General features: G+C 48.0%; 1 protein-coding gene across 1 annotated transcript in view; it reads right to left on the bottom strand.

Annotated features, from left to right (window-relative positions):
* The window catches only part of LOC147634844 (ABC transporter C family member 13-like), a 243,400-nt gene that overhangs the window by 48,309 nt on the left and 177,496 nt on the right, over nt 1-17,595 (bottom strand). The window contains 3 exon segments of the mRNA XM_086804031.1: nt 5,236-5,328; nt 5,442-5,540; nt 5,709-5,831. Coding sequence (XP_086660157.1) covers nt 5,236-5,328; nt 5,442-5,540; nt 5,709-5,831 — 315 coding nt within the window.

Here is a 17,595-nt window from a genome sequence, read left to right as displayed (position 1 = left end):
GAGGGTGGGACAGATGGTTCTCATCATGAGCCTTCATCGGATGACACAACCCCCATCCACACTTCACGCACTCATGATCATGAGGCTAGCACCTCTCTTATTGGGAGCACAGAGTATGAGAGCGAGTGACTTATATTTTGTATCGCCTAGGCCCCAACATCTTTTGAGTATATCTATTTAATGTTATCAACTTTAAAGTCTTTCTTTTCCGACTTTGCAAGTCTTGACTCTTGACTCTTGCACCTCGTAGCGTAATTTAATTTTAAATGTAATGTGTATCACGATTCATAACTTTTGGAGTTAGAAAGCTTGTTGTTATTGATTGATTAATCTTGATTCTTTACTCCTCTAAAATTAACAATTTTGAGTGCCATCCCCACCCCCCGTCCGCGTTCCCTACCTTTAGCCGTCCCCGTCCCCGTCCCCGTTCTCGTCCCCCGTCCCCCGTCCCCGTCCCCGTCCCCCGTCCCCCGTCCCCCGTCCCCGTCCCCGTCCCCGTCCCCTGGTAACTATGACATAAAGTCCATAGTTGATTATGGACTTTTCTATGAGGTTTCTCCTTTACATGCAGCTGCTTTTATGGTGGACCCAGAATTTCAGGGAAAAGGGCAGGAGGGTGATAAAGAGGTGAGCAACGGTTGGAGACTCATCTTGGATCGCCTCACGCCGGATGCAGAAATCAAGCGCAAAATTAGAGACCAGCTCTCTAATTACAGGGCATTTCAAGGCTCATATGGATGTGCAGATGCGCAACAGGACAGATTCAAGGTTGGTGCAGCATTATGGTGGGAGGACTTCGGATCAGATGGACCAGAGCTACAACAGTTGGTGATCCGGATCTTGAGCCAGTCCGTTAGCTCTTCTTGCCTAGAGCAATTATGGTCCTCCTACAGTCACATTTCATCAAAGAAAAGAAATCGGCTTGGGGTGGAAAGAGCTAATGATCTTGTCTTCATTAGCGCAAACTTGCGCATGCTTGGCAAGAGTGCAAGATGCAATGCCGATACTTTTACACAGTGGGAGATGGAACAAGAGGAGGCAGCTACAACTATTGCACAGGAGGGTGGGACAGATGGTTCTCATCATGAGCCTTCATCGGATGACACAACCCCCATCCACACTTCACGCACTCATGATCATGAGGCTAGCACCTCTCTTATTGGGAGCGCAGAGTATGAGAGCGAGTGACTTATATTTTGTATCGCCTAGGCCCCAACATCTTTTGAGTATATCTATTTAATGTTATCAACTTTAAAGTCTTTCTTTTCCGACTTTGCAAGTCTTGACTCTTGACTCTTGCACCTCGTAGCGTAATTTAATTTTAAATGTAATGTGTATCATGATTCATAACTTTTGGAGTTAGAAAGCTTGTTGTTATTGATTGATTAATCTTGATTCTTTACTCCTCTAAAATTAACAATTTTGAGTGCCATCCCCACCCCCCGTCCGCGTTCCCTACCTTTAGCCGTCCCCGTCCCCGTCCCCGTTCTCGTCCCCCGTCCCCCGTCCCCGTCCCCTAGTAACTATGACATAAAGTCCATAGTTGATTATGGACTTTTCTATGAGGTTGGTATAGAGATACAACTACATGGGTACACAGATGCTGATTGGGATGATAGTATTTCAAACAGGAGATCTACTAGTGGTTTAATGTTTTCATTTGGGAGTGTTGCTGGGAGTTGGAGTAGTAAGAAACAACCAACAGTTGCCTTGTCGAGTATAGAGGTAGTGTACAGGAGTGCTGCTATGGCAGCTTGTGAGGTAGCTTGGTTTTAGAAGCTATTTGGTGATATGAGTGAGTCCATGGCTAGGGCAGTTGTCATTTATTGTGACAACATGAGTAGCATACAGTTGGCTAGTAACCCAGTATACCATGCTAGAACGAAGCACATTGAGATGTACTATCACTTTGTGAGGGAGAAGATTCTAGCAGGTGATGTAGATCTAGGATATGTCAGCACAGAGGATTAGGTGGCTGACATCTTCACGAAGGCACTGAGCACAGAGAAGCTCCACGAGTTTAGGAACTTACTTGGAGTGCAGTGTGTGGAGTTGAGCTCGAGGGAGAGTGTTGAGATATCGAGCTCAACTAGTACTACGGCGGACATTGATGACCCACCTGGGTGATAGCTTCTGCACTTATGCCACCAGCATGGTTGGTGAGATTATGGTTGATATGCCGCCAGTGGATGACAGGCTATGTGACAGCCACTTTGGAGTACTAAAGTTATGGCATAGTTATAGTGCCAGCTCATATAGTCGGGTTCACACTATAGACCAACCATTTTTGTATGTTGTAGGAGAGTACTTTCCCTTCATGTATGTACTCTTATCTTTTAGTTATATGGTTATAGAGAAGAGAAGAAGATAGAAGAAAATTCGGCCATCCATCTCTGTCTTGTCTTGCACTCTCTTGTGTGTGTGTGTGTGTGTATGCTTGCAAGGAACTCAAGCTCTCCCTCTCCTCCACATTCTCTTTATAGGTTATATTACGTAGTTTCCTCTTCATGGACTGACAGCGGCAAGGGCATACAAATTACTTCTTCCACAGCTATGGATAAAGGAACATGCACATTGAGTATGGCATATGAACAAGTCCTTAGGCTAGTGGAAAAGTAATTTGTTTTTTTGTTTTTTCAGAAAGAGACTTCTGTTAAGTATGAAAAAAACATACAACAATCACAACTATAAGCCGGAAAAGAATAGAATCACCCCAATATGTAAGGTGATTTTAATCACCGAGGAGCATCATGATGCCATGTAAGACCTCTGGTACTAGAGGAAAAGAAGATGCGATGGTCCCACTCCCGCATAAATATCACCTGCTTTGCCTGCGCGCAGAACGAGAGGGCCCCTAAACGAGCCCAAGTAGTCATAAGAGTATGGATGATATCACTCCATATAGTACTAATGCACTGAGACCCAAAAATCTGGACACTCTCAATAGCCTCCGTGCATCTAGCTCTCCAGATCTGCCATGCTATAATACTGGCAACAATCTCCCAACTGGTGTCAATCCTCTGTCTGGGGGGTGTATAATCAGAGTGAAGGACATCCTGCAATAAACCATGTTGCGCAATACCTCTACGAATGAAAATAGCAGAATTTGTACCACTGTCCTCATAAAAAAGCTGCGGACCGGACTGGGAGTGCCAAGCAATTGCCCCTCAAGTCACATGCATGGCTCGGCCACTCAATTTACTCATAAGTTGGGCTACAGAACCCCAAATCTACTGTGCAGTGCTGCATCCCCATAAACAATGTTGTACAGTCTCAGAATCTGCCGCACACCGAGGACAGGAAGGTGCTACACCGAAAGCCGATCTCCACTGATTGGTGGGGAGACCACCATGTAAGAATAACCAAAAGAAATGAGAGATGTGGCTCCTTTTGTATGAGTGCCAAAGTCTATGCCAATATCTGCACTGTATCACTTGAGAAATATCATAGCTCTCCCAATGAGGCTTGAGAATAGGGATCTTATGCATCTGCCGAGTGAGGAGAGGTTTGGTATTCCGGACGGTGAAACTGAAAAAAGAAAGGCTTTTCAAAGGATCGAAGGCAACAATCCACTCCCGCTCTCCTGGATCCCACTGAAGATATTTGATAGGACTGCCACCATATGACCACAAACACCAAGAGCCATGAGTCACTATCTAAGGAGAAGGGTCAATGAACCAATGCTTCCGCTATCCTCTAAAACACTCCCAGTCAACTCCGATGAAAGGTCCCAAAGAGCCACTCATGCGAATGCGAGAGCCCCTAAGATGATCAATCTAATCAATACGAATGCGAGAGCCCCTAAGATGTTGAATGGATTGGGAAAGATATGCCAAAGCAAATTGTCGTTAAAACAGAAAGTTTTTGTATGGAGATGCCTCATGGGAACGATCCCAGTAGGAGAATTTTTGTCAAAGTGGAAAATTGCGACCCCAAATTATTTGCGTTGCCATCATCACATGGAGAGTACTTATCATTTGCTATGGGCATGCATTGACACAAGGGATTTTCTGAATTGTCTACTTTCAGATATGCGAACAAGATTCCTTGGGGTGACATTTGGGAAAATGTTTTGGATGTTTGGAAGATACCCTTCCAGACCACAACAATATGCACTTTTCTTTGCCTCGGTGAGATACTGGGCTATATGGACAATATGGTTGGATCGTAATTATGAGGTGTTTGCACCACCCCAGATTGACATATATATATACTTCCGTCGACGATTAGATGAGTCATTGCATGACAGTTTCGAGCTGCAACAGAGTGATCAGCAGAATTATGAGGTGTTTTTCCACTGTTTTTAGATGTACTTTAATGAGAGCCTCTAAACCTTTAAAACTCAAATTGCATAATAACAGAGATAGAGAATATTTGTAGTGATATAATGGACGCCCGTGTGCTCTTATAAAGAGCGCTTTGATGATTGATCTAGAGCTGCTAAGATGGAGGTTATATGCTAGTAAAATCTAGGGAGTAAACTCATAGTGCTGACTAATGAACTATGTGGAGAAGGTATTGGCCGTGTCTTTATAGGTCTGTACATACGGGGGCTGACCGTGTACCTTTATAGGCCTGTACATGCGGGGCGGACATGCCACGATTATGTAGGTCACGGAGATCTTTGATTTTGGTTAAAAAAACCTCTACCGTTTCACCTTCATCGAGCTTCTCTTGTTGAAGCTGATTTTTGAGATTCTGAATACTTGAAGGATTTTAGTCTCATAACAACTATGTAATAAGACCCATGCTTCTGTAGCTGTCGAGACATGTTGAACCATGGTCAGTACACTATCTTCCATGTTTGTGATGATGGCACATAGAGCATCTAAATCCCTTTGTCTCCAACCTTGGACAAGGTATTGGGTTACCGTCTGCATCCCTTGTTGGTAGCGGGTGAACATTAACAATGTCCCAACGCTCATAGGAGGAAAGATTAGCCTTACGATGATTAAACTGAACTAGAGAGGATAATTGGTGCCGTTAAGCTTTCCATCAAGACCAAATGGTGGTGGGTGGGGTCTTGCGGAAGATGCCATTTCTCTAAGGGACTGCTAGACAACATTAGTAAAGAAGTTTTGTACTGAGCTGGAGCTCTGATACCATGTAAGAGGATACAACGTGTGGTGTGGTTTCACAAGAGAGAGAAAGAAAGAAAGAAAGAAAGATATATTAAGCGTCTACTAAAGACCCAATGGGCCTATGAGACCAAAGTGGTAGAGAGAGAGAGCATACCAAACCGGCTGTAGCTGTGTTGATCGGAGATCCCTCTTGACGTCCAACAAAAGACATAACACTGATGAAGGACATGATGCAGGCCGCTAACAACTGTCTTGTATTTTGCCACAACCAAAACTTCAAGTTACCAGGAAATTAAAAAATTGCAACCAAGACTAAAAGTAATCAACTATAGCAAGTGCAAAGGCTTGAAGTCAACAAACCTGAAGACGGATTGAAAGCCAAAGGCTTGCTGCAATCTCTGAATATGAAGTACGCTGGTTCAATGCCACATGGTTCTCATTGGTGGTACAAAATATATTCTGTGAGAAAAAGGTTGCTACTTTCATATATTCTCTTGGTAATTTGCATATTTCTACGCTTTGCTTCAACAGATACAAATGCTTCATGCAGAATTGTCCAGAAATGTACATAATGATAGATAACTAGACATAGAAAGATCATGATAAGGGAGTGGGATGGGTGCACACTTGAGCTTTGAAGGCCCGTATTGTTGCTGATCCATCCAGTGCTTCAGTAAACGAGCTGTAAATTGGTGACCGTGAAGTGCTGTCAAGTCTCCTAAGCTCACGAGAGGTAGATCTATAATATTTCTGCAGCATAATGCTCAAGTTATTGATGCATTCATTTCTCTGAGAAGAATTCTAAGAAGCAGAAATGGATGGCTTTTGTGGAAAATGAAAACAATTATGTCTATTAAAGAAGTATCTACAAATTACCAATTAAAGAAGAAAACCTCTGATTGCCCTTTTCCCTTTTTGTGGCTTCTATCATAACGGCATGACAAAGCTTAGATCTGGTATGTGGCAGTCTCTCCCAAGCACTTCAAATGAGATACACAGGCAACCCCTTCTGCAGAATTACTCCATCGTGCTGATTAAATGGGGTGATCCTTGAGGGATAGTTGAAATACTATGCAGTATTCCATATGGGATAGAGGGGCAGCTCTCTTCTATTGTACATGAAGGCCTTCAAAGGCCTTGCAGAAACAGAGTAGATTCTAGCTGTAGGGTTCCTGAGGTCCAGAGGAGAATCGCACTGTAGAATGGTCAGATGCCCGTGGCATGGATTTGGTTGTAATTTGGATTACTCAATGTGAAAGTACGTGAAGCCACCAAGGGTGCCCACGTTGTGCAATGTTCCACTCTGGTCCAGCTTGACCATCCTGGGTGGATCATCTGGGACCATCCAGCCAGGTCATCTTGGACCATCTTGGCTGGACCATCCAGTGGCCACAACGGATCTCCAAGAAGCGCACCAACAGATACACGGGAGGTGTACACGCCACCAGGTACTGCATTGTCATGCCCATTGGCATCTTCCAAAGATAGGAGATACTCATCAACGACATCCTTGGATATGGTGTGACTCTCTAGAGCGATAAAAGACACATCAATGGAACTGTTGGGGCATCCTATTCTACATACATCTTTTCAGCTCAGTCCGCTCTGTCATTGTCATCTCGTCTTGTTCGTTGAGTCCTGTGGTCACTGTGTCGTTCTGTTCTGTGTTGTCCATCTCAATATTACCACTGCTGGGTGTGCACGGTGCACATGTAACAGATTCTTGGAAATAATACAAGTGATGTTTACAGTATTCTTGTGCATTGTTCTTGGAAATAATACAAGTGATGTTTACAGTGTTCTTGTGCATTGCTATATGCTTACATTCAAGTCTTTTTTAGGTGTTACATTGTGTTGTGAGTGTCGAGGACTCCTAGACATACTGTCCAGAGAAGAGCTACCACTATAGTGTGCCGGGCAACCAACCCTGCTATAGGTACATTAAAATTTGGCACGCGTGGTGGGAATCTCGAAACTTGGAGTCCTGTTAGCTCACCTTGTGTTCTCTTATCCTTGTGTCTCCTTGTCTTTGTGTTCTATGTATACATGCTTCCGTGCTAGCCCGGTCAGCCCAGGTAAGAGTCTCCTCTCAATATGCTGCTACAGCCGAAAGAGGTTCAATTATGTTCCTCCTACGGATTCCCTTCCACCCTTCCTCATGGCTGCCAATCTTGGTAATCCCACCTGCGGTAACAATGTTGAAGGCCCAGCCAACCCTCTTGGCCCAGAACCCCTTTCGATAGTATTGGGCTAGGTAAATGTCAAACTTCCCACCTTCAACATTAAGTCACACACAAAACCCACATTAACAAAGAGCAGTACATCGGCCTAAGATGACCTCTTAGCTCCCCGAACCTTGGCCTGCGCCCCTCCGCCTCTGTGCCTGTTTCGCCCCCAACCTTCCTCCACCTCCCATCCTTCCTCCGCCTCCCATCCTTCCTCCACTGCTGTTCGCCCCTGCCTCTGCCCGCCCTTCTTCCTCCCGCTGTTGTCTACTGTTTGCACCGATTCGCCTCCCCTCCTCTACCTCATCCCTCTGCGCATCCCTTGTTGTGCTGCCTCTCCCCGCCTCCCCTCCTTCCTCCGCCTCATCCCTCTGTGCAGCCCTTGTTGTGCTGCCCTGCCCTTCCCCCGCCCAACTTCGCCTGTGTGTCCAGCTATCTTTCCCTCCCCCTTGCTTCCCTTTCCTTTTTGCTTTCCCCTTTTCCACCCTCCCTTCCTTTCCTCCGCCCCCTTATCTGCCTCTTCCCCTTGGTTCGGATTGCTCCTCATCCGGGTTCAAGTCGGCCTTTTTCTTCCATTAGCATCATGGCTAATCGTTCTCCCTCGGCCGGGCGAACCATTATTTTTTTCGAAGCCGAGCTCAAGGCCCTCTTCGCCAAAATCGAGGAAGACTCTCAAAACGACCCTCATTGCTAGAATCTTTGGATCTCACCCTTCCAGTCTCCAAGCTCGGGATTGGGTCTTGGCGGCCCTGCCTTCCGACCTCTCTCCACACTTTCCAGATGTCAGGTTGCTTGGAAGAGGTTTCTCCCAAGTGGATTTTGATTTTGAGGACGCAACCTTAGAGGTTTTGAAGGGCAGCCCTTTGCCATTGGGCCCGAGGAAGGTTTTTTTTCTTCCCTACTCCAGCTATTTTGACCCTGTTAAGAAAGACCGGAACCGTTTCCTGATTACTCTCAGATTCCCAGGTCTTCCTCGTGCATATTGGCCTAAGCTAGAGGCCATCGGGTCCCTAGTTCTTCAAGTGCCCCCCCTCCACGCCTTGCCGACATCTCTTCTGCCCAGGTGGTCACTGCCTGGGGGTCATGGTTCTTGCCGGTGATAGTGAGCTCTTTGAGGACTATGTTTTGCTTCCGGGCCCTAGTGGTCCTTTGAAGCAATGTATGGAGATTGCAGGTAAACCCGATCAGTGCTAGGTCTGTCACCAACAGGGTCACTTTGCTCGGGATTGCCCTCGGGCTCGGGGTCGCAGGAGGACTCGCAAGCGTGCTTCTCAGGCGCCACCTCCCTTGGATCCTTCCCGTCCTACAGTCTGCCAGGTGTGGCGAGCTGTCTCTCACGACCGCCCCCCTGGTGCAATTGATGGGAAGACCTCGGATCCTGTACCTCAGATAGATGATGTGATGTTTCTGGGCAGAGGGATGTATCAGCTCATGCATCTTTCCAGGGAGATGATATATCAGATCAGGATGATTTTGTTGAGTCCTCTATACTTGGAGAGGGCGATATGCAGGATGTTCAGCGCAGTGGGGATCATGTATTGCAGGAATTTCAGCATGATGACATTGCCCTTGATGCCCCGCAGGGCGCACAGGTTTCTCGTACATATGCGGGTACTGTGCAGGGCCTCGGACAAGGGCATGTCAGTAGACTTTGCCCCGTGGATTATCCCGTCCTCCAACATTATGAGAGGCCCTCAGGCTGCCCATTGTCTTCTTAGATCGGGGGTCAAACCCTCTTCTCTTCCATGAGAATCGTCTCATGGAATGTTCAGGGCCTTGGAGGGCTTCCCACCCGTGGTAGGAAGCGCCTTCTGAAGGACCAACTTCACCCAGGTGTTACAGGAGGGTCTATGGATATACTTTTGTTGCAAGAACACAAATTGGATAGATCTCAGTGTGGCAAAACTGGTAAGATGCTTTTTGGCCACACCTTCTGGTCCTCGGCTGTTGCATTTCAGTGGGCAGCATCTATTATGCCTCATGTTATTGCGCACGGTGTTATCATCCCTGCTAGAGCGCAGTGGATCTTGATCATGCATGAGGGTTAGAAATTGGGAATCTTGAATATCTATGCACCTAACGTGAGAGGTGAAAGGGTGGCCTTTTGGGACACCATTACAAGTGTCATTCCCCAGGTTGATCATTGGATAGTGAAAGGAGACTTCAATATGGTTGAGCAATCTTCTGACAAGAAGGGTGGACGCGAAGGGGGTTTACACCCTTTGGAGCGAACCTCATGGGAGAGGTTCACACTATCTTTTTTTGGCAGGGATTGCTGAACTGAGGATGACTTCTAAAGAAGGCCAAACTCCTTATCTTCTAAAGAAGGCCAAACTCCTTATCTTTCTCTTGGCATAACCGCAGGAGCAGGGATAAGAGCATCTTTGCACGTTTGGACAGATTTTATGTGGATGATTGGTCCTTGGACAGAGGAGGCACCATTGCTATTATGCCTGGCACCACCAAATCCGATCATTGCCCCGTCGTGTTGTGTCTCAGGGAGCCTGGGGCTCGCTCGGCCTCTCCCCATGTCCGTATCCCTGACTCTCTTTATCTAGATGCTGACATCTCCCTTGAGGTTAGAGAGAGATGGAGATCTTGTGACGGTCGTGATCCTCGTCATAATATTGCGTTGGCTCTTGAGAGGACCAACCTTCATTATCATAGCACTGCCTTGTCCAAGAAGAAGGAGGCTCTAGACAAGGAGAGAGCTATTAGGCATAGGATTGTTGCTCTTCAAAGGGAACATGAAAAGCATCCACATGCGTCTTGGATTATAGACCTCTTGACCACGGTTAGAGCAGAGCTGCAGCTGGCCATGGACAGGAGGGCTGAGTTTGCGTTTCATGTGAACGAGGCTTTTTGGACTCAGATGGGTGGTAGATGCAACAAAGAGTTCTTTTCAGCACATAGGCCTTCCCATAGCAGGGATTCTGTGAGGTACTTGCAGGATTCACAAGGTGAGGTTCAGATTGAGCCTGATAAGGGGTATTGCTTTAGATGTTTATCGGTCTTTGTTGACTACAGAGGTGCCCTCTCCTCCGAGAGATGTGGCACGGCAGAAAGTTTGGGAGTGCATGCCCAAGCTCATTACAGATGCTATGTGTTCTTCCGTGGCTGCCCCTTTCTTGAAGGATGAATTCCTTCACGCACTGCATGCTCTTTCCAGTGGTTCATGCCTAGGGGATGATGGTCTTTCTCCCGCCTTCTTTATTCTTTTTTGGGATCATATTGGAGATGCTATCACTGTTGCCCTTCAGGAAATGTGGCTGTCGGGTATGATGCCGCCACACCTCACGGAGGGGCTGATTCACCTTATCCCCAAGAGTGGGGACAAGACTGACATCAAGCAATGGAGGCCCATCACTTTCCTTGGATCTGCATATAAGATCTTAGCTAAAGCCTTGAGTATAAGGTTGCAACCGATTCTCCAAAGGACTATCCATGATACACAGAATGGGTTCCTCCAAGGAAGGAGTATATTTGATAACATCTTTTCTTTCTGGGAAGTTGTCGAGTGGGCAAAGTCTATCAGCCTCTTGCCATTCTTTTGCTTGATTTTGAAAAAGCTTATGACAAAGGGTATTGGGATTTTTGGAGGGCACTATGGCACACATGGGGTTTTCCCAAAACTGGATAAGAGGGGTGTCCTGCCTATACAGGGAGGCTCATAGCACTGCTTTAGCTTGTGGGGGGCACGGTGAGCGGTTTCAGATTTCCCGTTCAGTGAGGCAGGGTTGTCCCCTCGCCCCTTTACTGTACCTCAATTTAGCTGAGGCTATGAGCAGGTTTCTTCAGGCTGCCCCTAGTGTTGTGGGTTTCAAGTTGCCTTTATGCACAGAGAAAGAGTTTTCGGACTTTGAGTTAGCAGATGATATGGCGTTGTTCCTTGAGGGTTCACATGCTTGTTTATGTGCTTTCCGGACAGCCTTGAAGGCCTTTTGTTTGGCAGCAGGAGCTACTATCAATTGGCATAAATCAGTTGGTTTTTGGATCAGTAATTCTCCTCTTGCAGATTGGGGTACAGATGTTGGTTTTACTTGGATTGAGAGAGGATGCTCTGCCAGATACCTTGGTTGTCAGGTGGGCGTTGACATCTCCCCTACACAATAGTTTGCTCCAGTGCTCTTAAGCATTAAAAGCAAACTTATCACTGGAATAGGAGGAAGCTCGACTTGGCCTCTAGAGCTTTGGTGGTTAACCAAGTTTTGCTACCCACGGCTTGGTTTATTTTTTCTTGTTGGATTTTTCATAAGGGCTGCATTGGCTAGCTTCGTCGCCTTATTCGGAACTTTCTTTGGTCATGGCTTGATGGAAATGCACACACCAGGGCTAGAGTTGCTTGGGAAACCATTATCACGCCTAAGCAGGAAGGGGGATTGAATATCATTGAGCGTGAGGTGCAATGTAAGGCTTTGCTCTATAAGCTTGTTGTTAGGGGCTTTCTTCCGGGCACTGAGCCGTGGAAGGACTTTCTCATGCAGCAGATCACGAAGTGTGTCCTTGTTCGCGGAGGTGACTTGACTTTCAGCTCACGCTTTATTTTTTCGGATGCAGTTCACTGCTCCCCTTCGTCCCCCCTGGTTAAGTCCCTCCTACAGACCTGGGACTGCCTGAGGAGTTTTTTGGTACACATCCCCCCGCGTTCAGCGGAGGAAGCTAACCGGCAGCCCATTCTGTGGAATGATTTGATCTTATATGTGCATGGTAGGCCTCTTGGGGCAGCTATGCATATTCTTTGGGTTGGGTGGGAGACCCTATGCCCCACAGTGTTGGCTTGGAAGAGGCTTCAGAGCCTCATTGAGGTGCAGAGATTGGATTTCACGCAGCGTTTGAGAGGCTCTAGCCGGAGGATTGCACAGATTGATGCAGCCATTCCCAACCACTGGAATACTGGATCTTTTTTGGAAGGTCGTCATCATTCTTCGCTTGGGGTTTTTCCTGGGACAGGTGTTCCTCTTCAGGTTATGGGTCTCTCCAAACCTAGGGAGGATGATGTACCGGTCTTTTTTTTTGTACAGGATGGATGGCAGCTGGAGAGATGTGGTGTGTAGGAATGTGATGTCTAGGACCTTATTGAGGGCCCCCAGATTCGTGTAGTCAGAGTTGTTGGCAGGTTAGGGAAGCACGTCTTTGTTGACACCCCCCCCCATGGATGATCACAGAGAGTGTGTTAGTCTTTGGTTGTATGGTGGCTGCCCTATCAGACATTTGCATTGGGACCCCGGTGAGTGGGAGTGGAAGGATGCTTGTAACCCTTTGAAAAGCGTGCCTTTTTTTAGTTATACGGTGCGGAATGCCAGACATCTTATCTTGGGACACATTCAGAGTGTCCCTACTCTTAGACCCCATTGGGAGTCTTATGGCATTTCGATTGACATTCAGAGGGTATTTTGGTGGAGATTGTGGCATTCTTATAGGAAGCCACAAATTTCCTCCTTTATCTGGGTTTCTCTTCATGGTGGTCTGGCCACCAATCAGTGGAGGTCTGTTACTGGTGCTTTCCCAGCATGCCCTTTCGGAGTCAGTTTACCATTGTTTATGGGAATGCAGGGAAGCACAGAGGGTTTGGTCTGCGATTGCACACCTCTTTGGTAGGATTAAGAGGGATGCTATCATTTCTTTTGGTTCTATCATTTGGTTGACACAGTGTGGGCCTCAGCTGAGATTCGAGGGGATTTGAGGGGACTGACAGGAGCTTGGCCATTATGGTTAGGCAAGGAGTTGCTCGGCAGTGTTGTCTTTAGGATTTGCCACTTTCACACTTTGTCCCTCCGGCACAGAGGTGAGACAATTCTTGGGAGATTATTGCTAGCATCTCAGCTTGGAATAGCATCTCAGCTTGGAATATCTGGAAGGCTAGATGCACGGAGGCCATTGAGGGTACTCCCGTTCTTGTTTCTCAGTGTCTTTGCAAGATTTGGAGTGATATTATTCACACCATTATGGCTACCTAGGCCAGAATCCAGGGATCTTCGAGGGCTGCGGAGAGGAAGCGCGGCCAGTTTATGAGAGAGTGAGACATTGGTACTTTTCACATCCTCTCATTCGGGCCCCTATTGGCAATTTGGCAGCACAGGGTTCTTGATTGATTGAGATCTCCACCTTGCTTGGTGTGAAATCTCATTTCGTAAAAATTTTTCATACTTAACAGAAGTCTCCTTTCTGGAAAAAAAAAAACTTCCCACCTTCAAAGGATCCAGCATTGATGACCACATCCTGCGGTTCATGTCTATGTGCAAGAGGTAAGGTTTTGAGCAGGAGGATTCCTTTTCGGTATTTTTTCTGTCCACTATGGAAGGCTCTGCAGACAACTGGTTTAGTCAGTTCTCAACCAACCACTTTGTGGACTGGGCCACCTTGAGGGACACCTTCCTATGCACCTTTTGACATGGTAACTTTGAGGACTGCCTTCTCCAAGAGCTAGGGAAACTGCAACTACTGCCAAGGGAGAGTGTGTCAAAAACTCATGACATGGACCAGAGTGCTGGTGGCCTGCTTGGTGCGACAACAGGTGACACACGCCTTGCCTGGGATCACTCAGCAGAAGATTCAGGAGAGTCGGAAGGCACCAAACACCTTGTTGGATTTCCAGGAGCCGGCCTCCCAACTAGAAAATGCACGCCTGTGTTTGAGCTTGATTGGGCTCTGCACCTCCTACTGTAACACCACTAGATGATCCAATGGCTCAGCTGAAGTGGGAGCTATAGGCACTTAATGTGAGCGAGAAGTCTCAAAATGAAGAAAGAACTTTGCTCCAACTCATGAAAGAGATTGAAGAACTAAAGACCCAACAAAAGGCAAGAAGGGTTTATGGTGTGCCATATGCCAGCCTCCTACACACACTGTTCAAGAATTCCCAAAGAGGTACTGCTCTTGCTGTTAGAAGGGGGGACATGAAGCCAAAGATTGTTATTATCAACAAAAGGGATTCCATCAGCTTCACCAACAACAAGCTCCAAACTCCGCCTCAACAACTCCTACCCCTACCCACTATGCTGTTGCTTCTCTCACCCCCTGCCAACCTTCCGTGCGTTCACACCCCCCCTTTGCCAACCTACATTCGCCCTCCCCCAACCCATAATCGTACTGTCCTCTATTACAGATGTGGAGAGTATGGCCACTACCAAAGCCGATGCCCCCTTCGTGAAGGTGCGCCGGCACTACCCAAAATCCAAAGATCATTACACCCGGGATTGCCCAAAACAATGGGCATCCACCTCAACTAACTTTATCTCTTCCAAACAGTTCCAGCCCCCGATATCCTCACACTCAAGCCCTACTGCATGTTGAGGAGGAGCTATGGACTAGTGAAGACTGCAAAGGCTGGGACAAGAGTGGCATGGGCTGAAGTTCTTTACAGTAAAATCAAGGAGCAGTTGAACAGGCCTGTCAAGAAAACAAAAATCAATGGTTATCTGAAGGCACTGTTCCAAGGAGCTGAAGGGATAGTAGTGGAGGAGAAAAGAGGATCGGACGAGCAGACTCCAGAGGGGGGTTTGCTACTCCTGCTGCCACAGTCTGAAAAAACATTGGAGTCCACGTCCCCCAGCATGCAAGGAAAGAAAAGAGTCTTCTCCTTTGGCGAACAGAAAAAGTTCACTAGGTGGTTCTGAACCATTGAAGTGTCAGATCTTGACCGGACGGTGACACTCCGGCTGACCATTTTGGATGGAAACCGAGCATTGGCCAACCAAGCTTTGGAGGTCGAACAGAATAGACAAAAGGCGTTTGACGGTCACCATCTTAGGAAGCCTCAATTCAAGAAGGGTCAGCTGTCCTGGTGTACCAAGTCCACTATCTGAAATGGGCAAAGAAGCTGGTTCCAGCTTGGGACGGGCCATTTCTAGTCCACCAGATCCTTCCTCATGGCGTTGTGCAACTCCACACATTGGAAGGCCACCCCCTCAACTTGGTTAATGGCTCCAGGATTAAGGTGTACCACCCAGGCCCCTCTACTTAACTCTCTGTCACCCCAAAGAAAAGAAAAGAAAAGAAAGAACAGATGTGACAGGTCTTGAGTGAGAGCTGGAGCTCCCCCCGTTCGAACGCCTGCTGTCGCCCCCTCCCCCCGGTCCTCTATGCGCAGCCCCCCGCTTTCGCCACCTTCTTTCCCGTTGCCTCCCGCCTTCCCCTCCTTTGCCGCCTCCCTCCTCGCTGCCCTCGCTTTCCCCTATGGCGCACCGCCTGAGCCCTCCGCCTCTCCTTTAGCCACCCTGGCCTCAGTCCCTGCCCTGTGGTGCCCCCCCCCTCCCCCCCGCCGTCTGTCTCTCCAATCCTCGCCTTCCTCTGTGCCTCTTCCTTATCCTTCCGAGCTCCCCCCCCCCCCCCCCCCCCCCCCCCCCCCCCATCCTTTTCTCCTTCTCCCTGGACAGGTGCTTTCAACTTTTGGCTAGTCTCCATTTAGGCAAGTTTCGGCAACTTCTAGTCCTCGAACCTCCAGGAGGAATCCATGGTAGCCGTGCTCCGTCATCCCTGACAGAGGCCGCCGTCCCTTGCCTGCCTTTCTCAAAAGCGGACCTCCAGCTCCTTGCTTCGATAGGCATCTTTGGAGGCCTCCACCTTGGTCAGAAAGATTGTGGGTAGCCGTCAATCAAAGACTATGGACGACCTGAACAGCCAACCAACGAGCTCCCCATACTGCTGTGCTGCCCCTCCCTGCATCTGAGTGCATTTCTCCTGCTCCCCACCATTTCACCTGCTGCCCGCCTTTTGTCTGTTCTCCAGCCTTCCGCCCTCTCTTGCCCACCTCTTCATCTTCCCGCCATCTCTCCTGCCCACCATTTCACCTGCCCACCTTCTCATCAAGCCCGTCTCTGCCCTCTGTGGCTTTCCCGCCTTCACCTTCCTCCTTCCGCTCTTGGCTGTACACTCCTCTCCACCTCCCTTCATCTTTGTTATTTCTGCCTTCGAGCCTTTCTTCCTGCCCTTCCCGCTTTGTTGCGTACGCCAACATCCGTCCTCTTTGCTGCCCTCTTTCCCCTCCACCTCCCTCCTCTTTGCTACCCTTCTCCTCCGCCTTGCTCAAGTACAGATTACTCTTAATCAGGGTTCAAGTCGGCCTTTTTTCTTGATTAGCGTCCTGGCTAATCGATCCTCTCCAGCCAGCCAAGCCATCCATTTCTCTGAAGACGAGCTTGCGGCCCTCTTCGCCAAAATCAAGATAGACACCAAGATGATGCTCATTGGCAAAATCTTTGGCTCTCACTCCTCACATACCCGGGCCTGTGTTCGGGTGCTGGTGGCATTGCCTTCTGACTTTGCACTCCATTTTAAAGATGTACGGCTACTTGGGAGAGGATTCTTCTAGGTAGACTTTGACGCATAGGAGGCAGCCTCACAAATGCTAAAGGGCTGTCCTTTACCTTTGGGCCCAAGGAAGGTTTTCTTCCTACGTTACACCAGTTACTTCGACCTCGTCGAAGAAGATCAGAACGGTTACGCTATTACTCTCAGATTCCTAGATCTTCCTCATGCTTATTGGCCATTGTTGGAGGCCATTGGGGCAGCTTTTGGGCAGGTCCTACAGGTGGCTACCATCCTAGCTTTTCCCAGTTCTGCAGCCTAGGTAGTCATTGCCTCGGCTGATGCTATTGCCAAGGTTATGGTGTTGGCTGGAGACAATGAGCCCTTTGAGGATTTTGTGCTGCTTCAGGGACCTAATGGTCCCTTGAAGCAACCTAGGCAAACGTCAGGTAGACTTGACTAGTGCCCGCCGAGTCTGTCACCAGATGGGCAAATTTGTGCGGGATTGCCCTAGGGCTAGGTGTCGTAGGAGGTGACACAAACGCGCTCCCCAAGCAACATACTCTCATGCTCCACCTTGGCTAGCCTTTCGCCAGGAGTGGCAGGTCGTCTCTCTTGGCCGCCCTCTAGGTGGGAACGTTGGGGCATAGGATGAAGCCCTTCCCAAAGAAATGTACATAGTGATGATGCATTGGGCAGAGAGAGCATCAGGAGAGGATAGGGGCAGGCAGAGAAGGGTGCAGGTGCGCGCAACGCTTAGGTATGGGGAGCTCTTGACTCGATGTTCCCAAACTCGATCTCCGTTTGATGTCTTCTCATTTCAAAGACTCACATTTGGCATCTTAAGAATTTTTTTTTGGCATCTTTGTCACTCCCACTCATATGGGACCTTCTTGGCAGCACAAGGCAGCTTATTGGCTGACGTTTCCCCCTTGTTTGGTTTGAAATCTCCCTTTGGTATATTTTTTTATACTTAATAGAAGTCTCTTTTTCGGGGGAAACAAAGAATATAGGTCATACCTCTGCCTTGCCGTGAGTGTATG

This window comes from Cibotium barometz, chromosome 10, assembly GCF_041138505.1.
Source record: "Cibotium barometz isolate CiBa-2024 chromosome 10, ASM4113850v1, whole genome shotgun sequence".
Lineage (NCBI taxonomy): Eukaryota > Viridiplantae > Streptophyta > Polypodiopsida > Cyatheales > Cibotiaceae > Cibotium > Cibotium barometz.
Note: the sequence above shows the minus strand (reverse complement) of the source record. Positions and strands in the feature narration are given on the sequence as shown.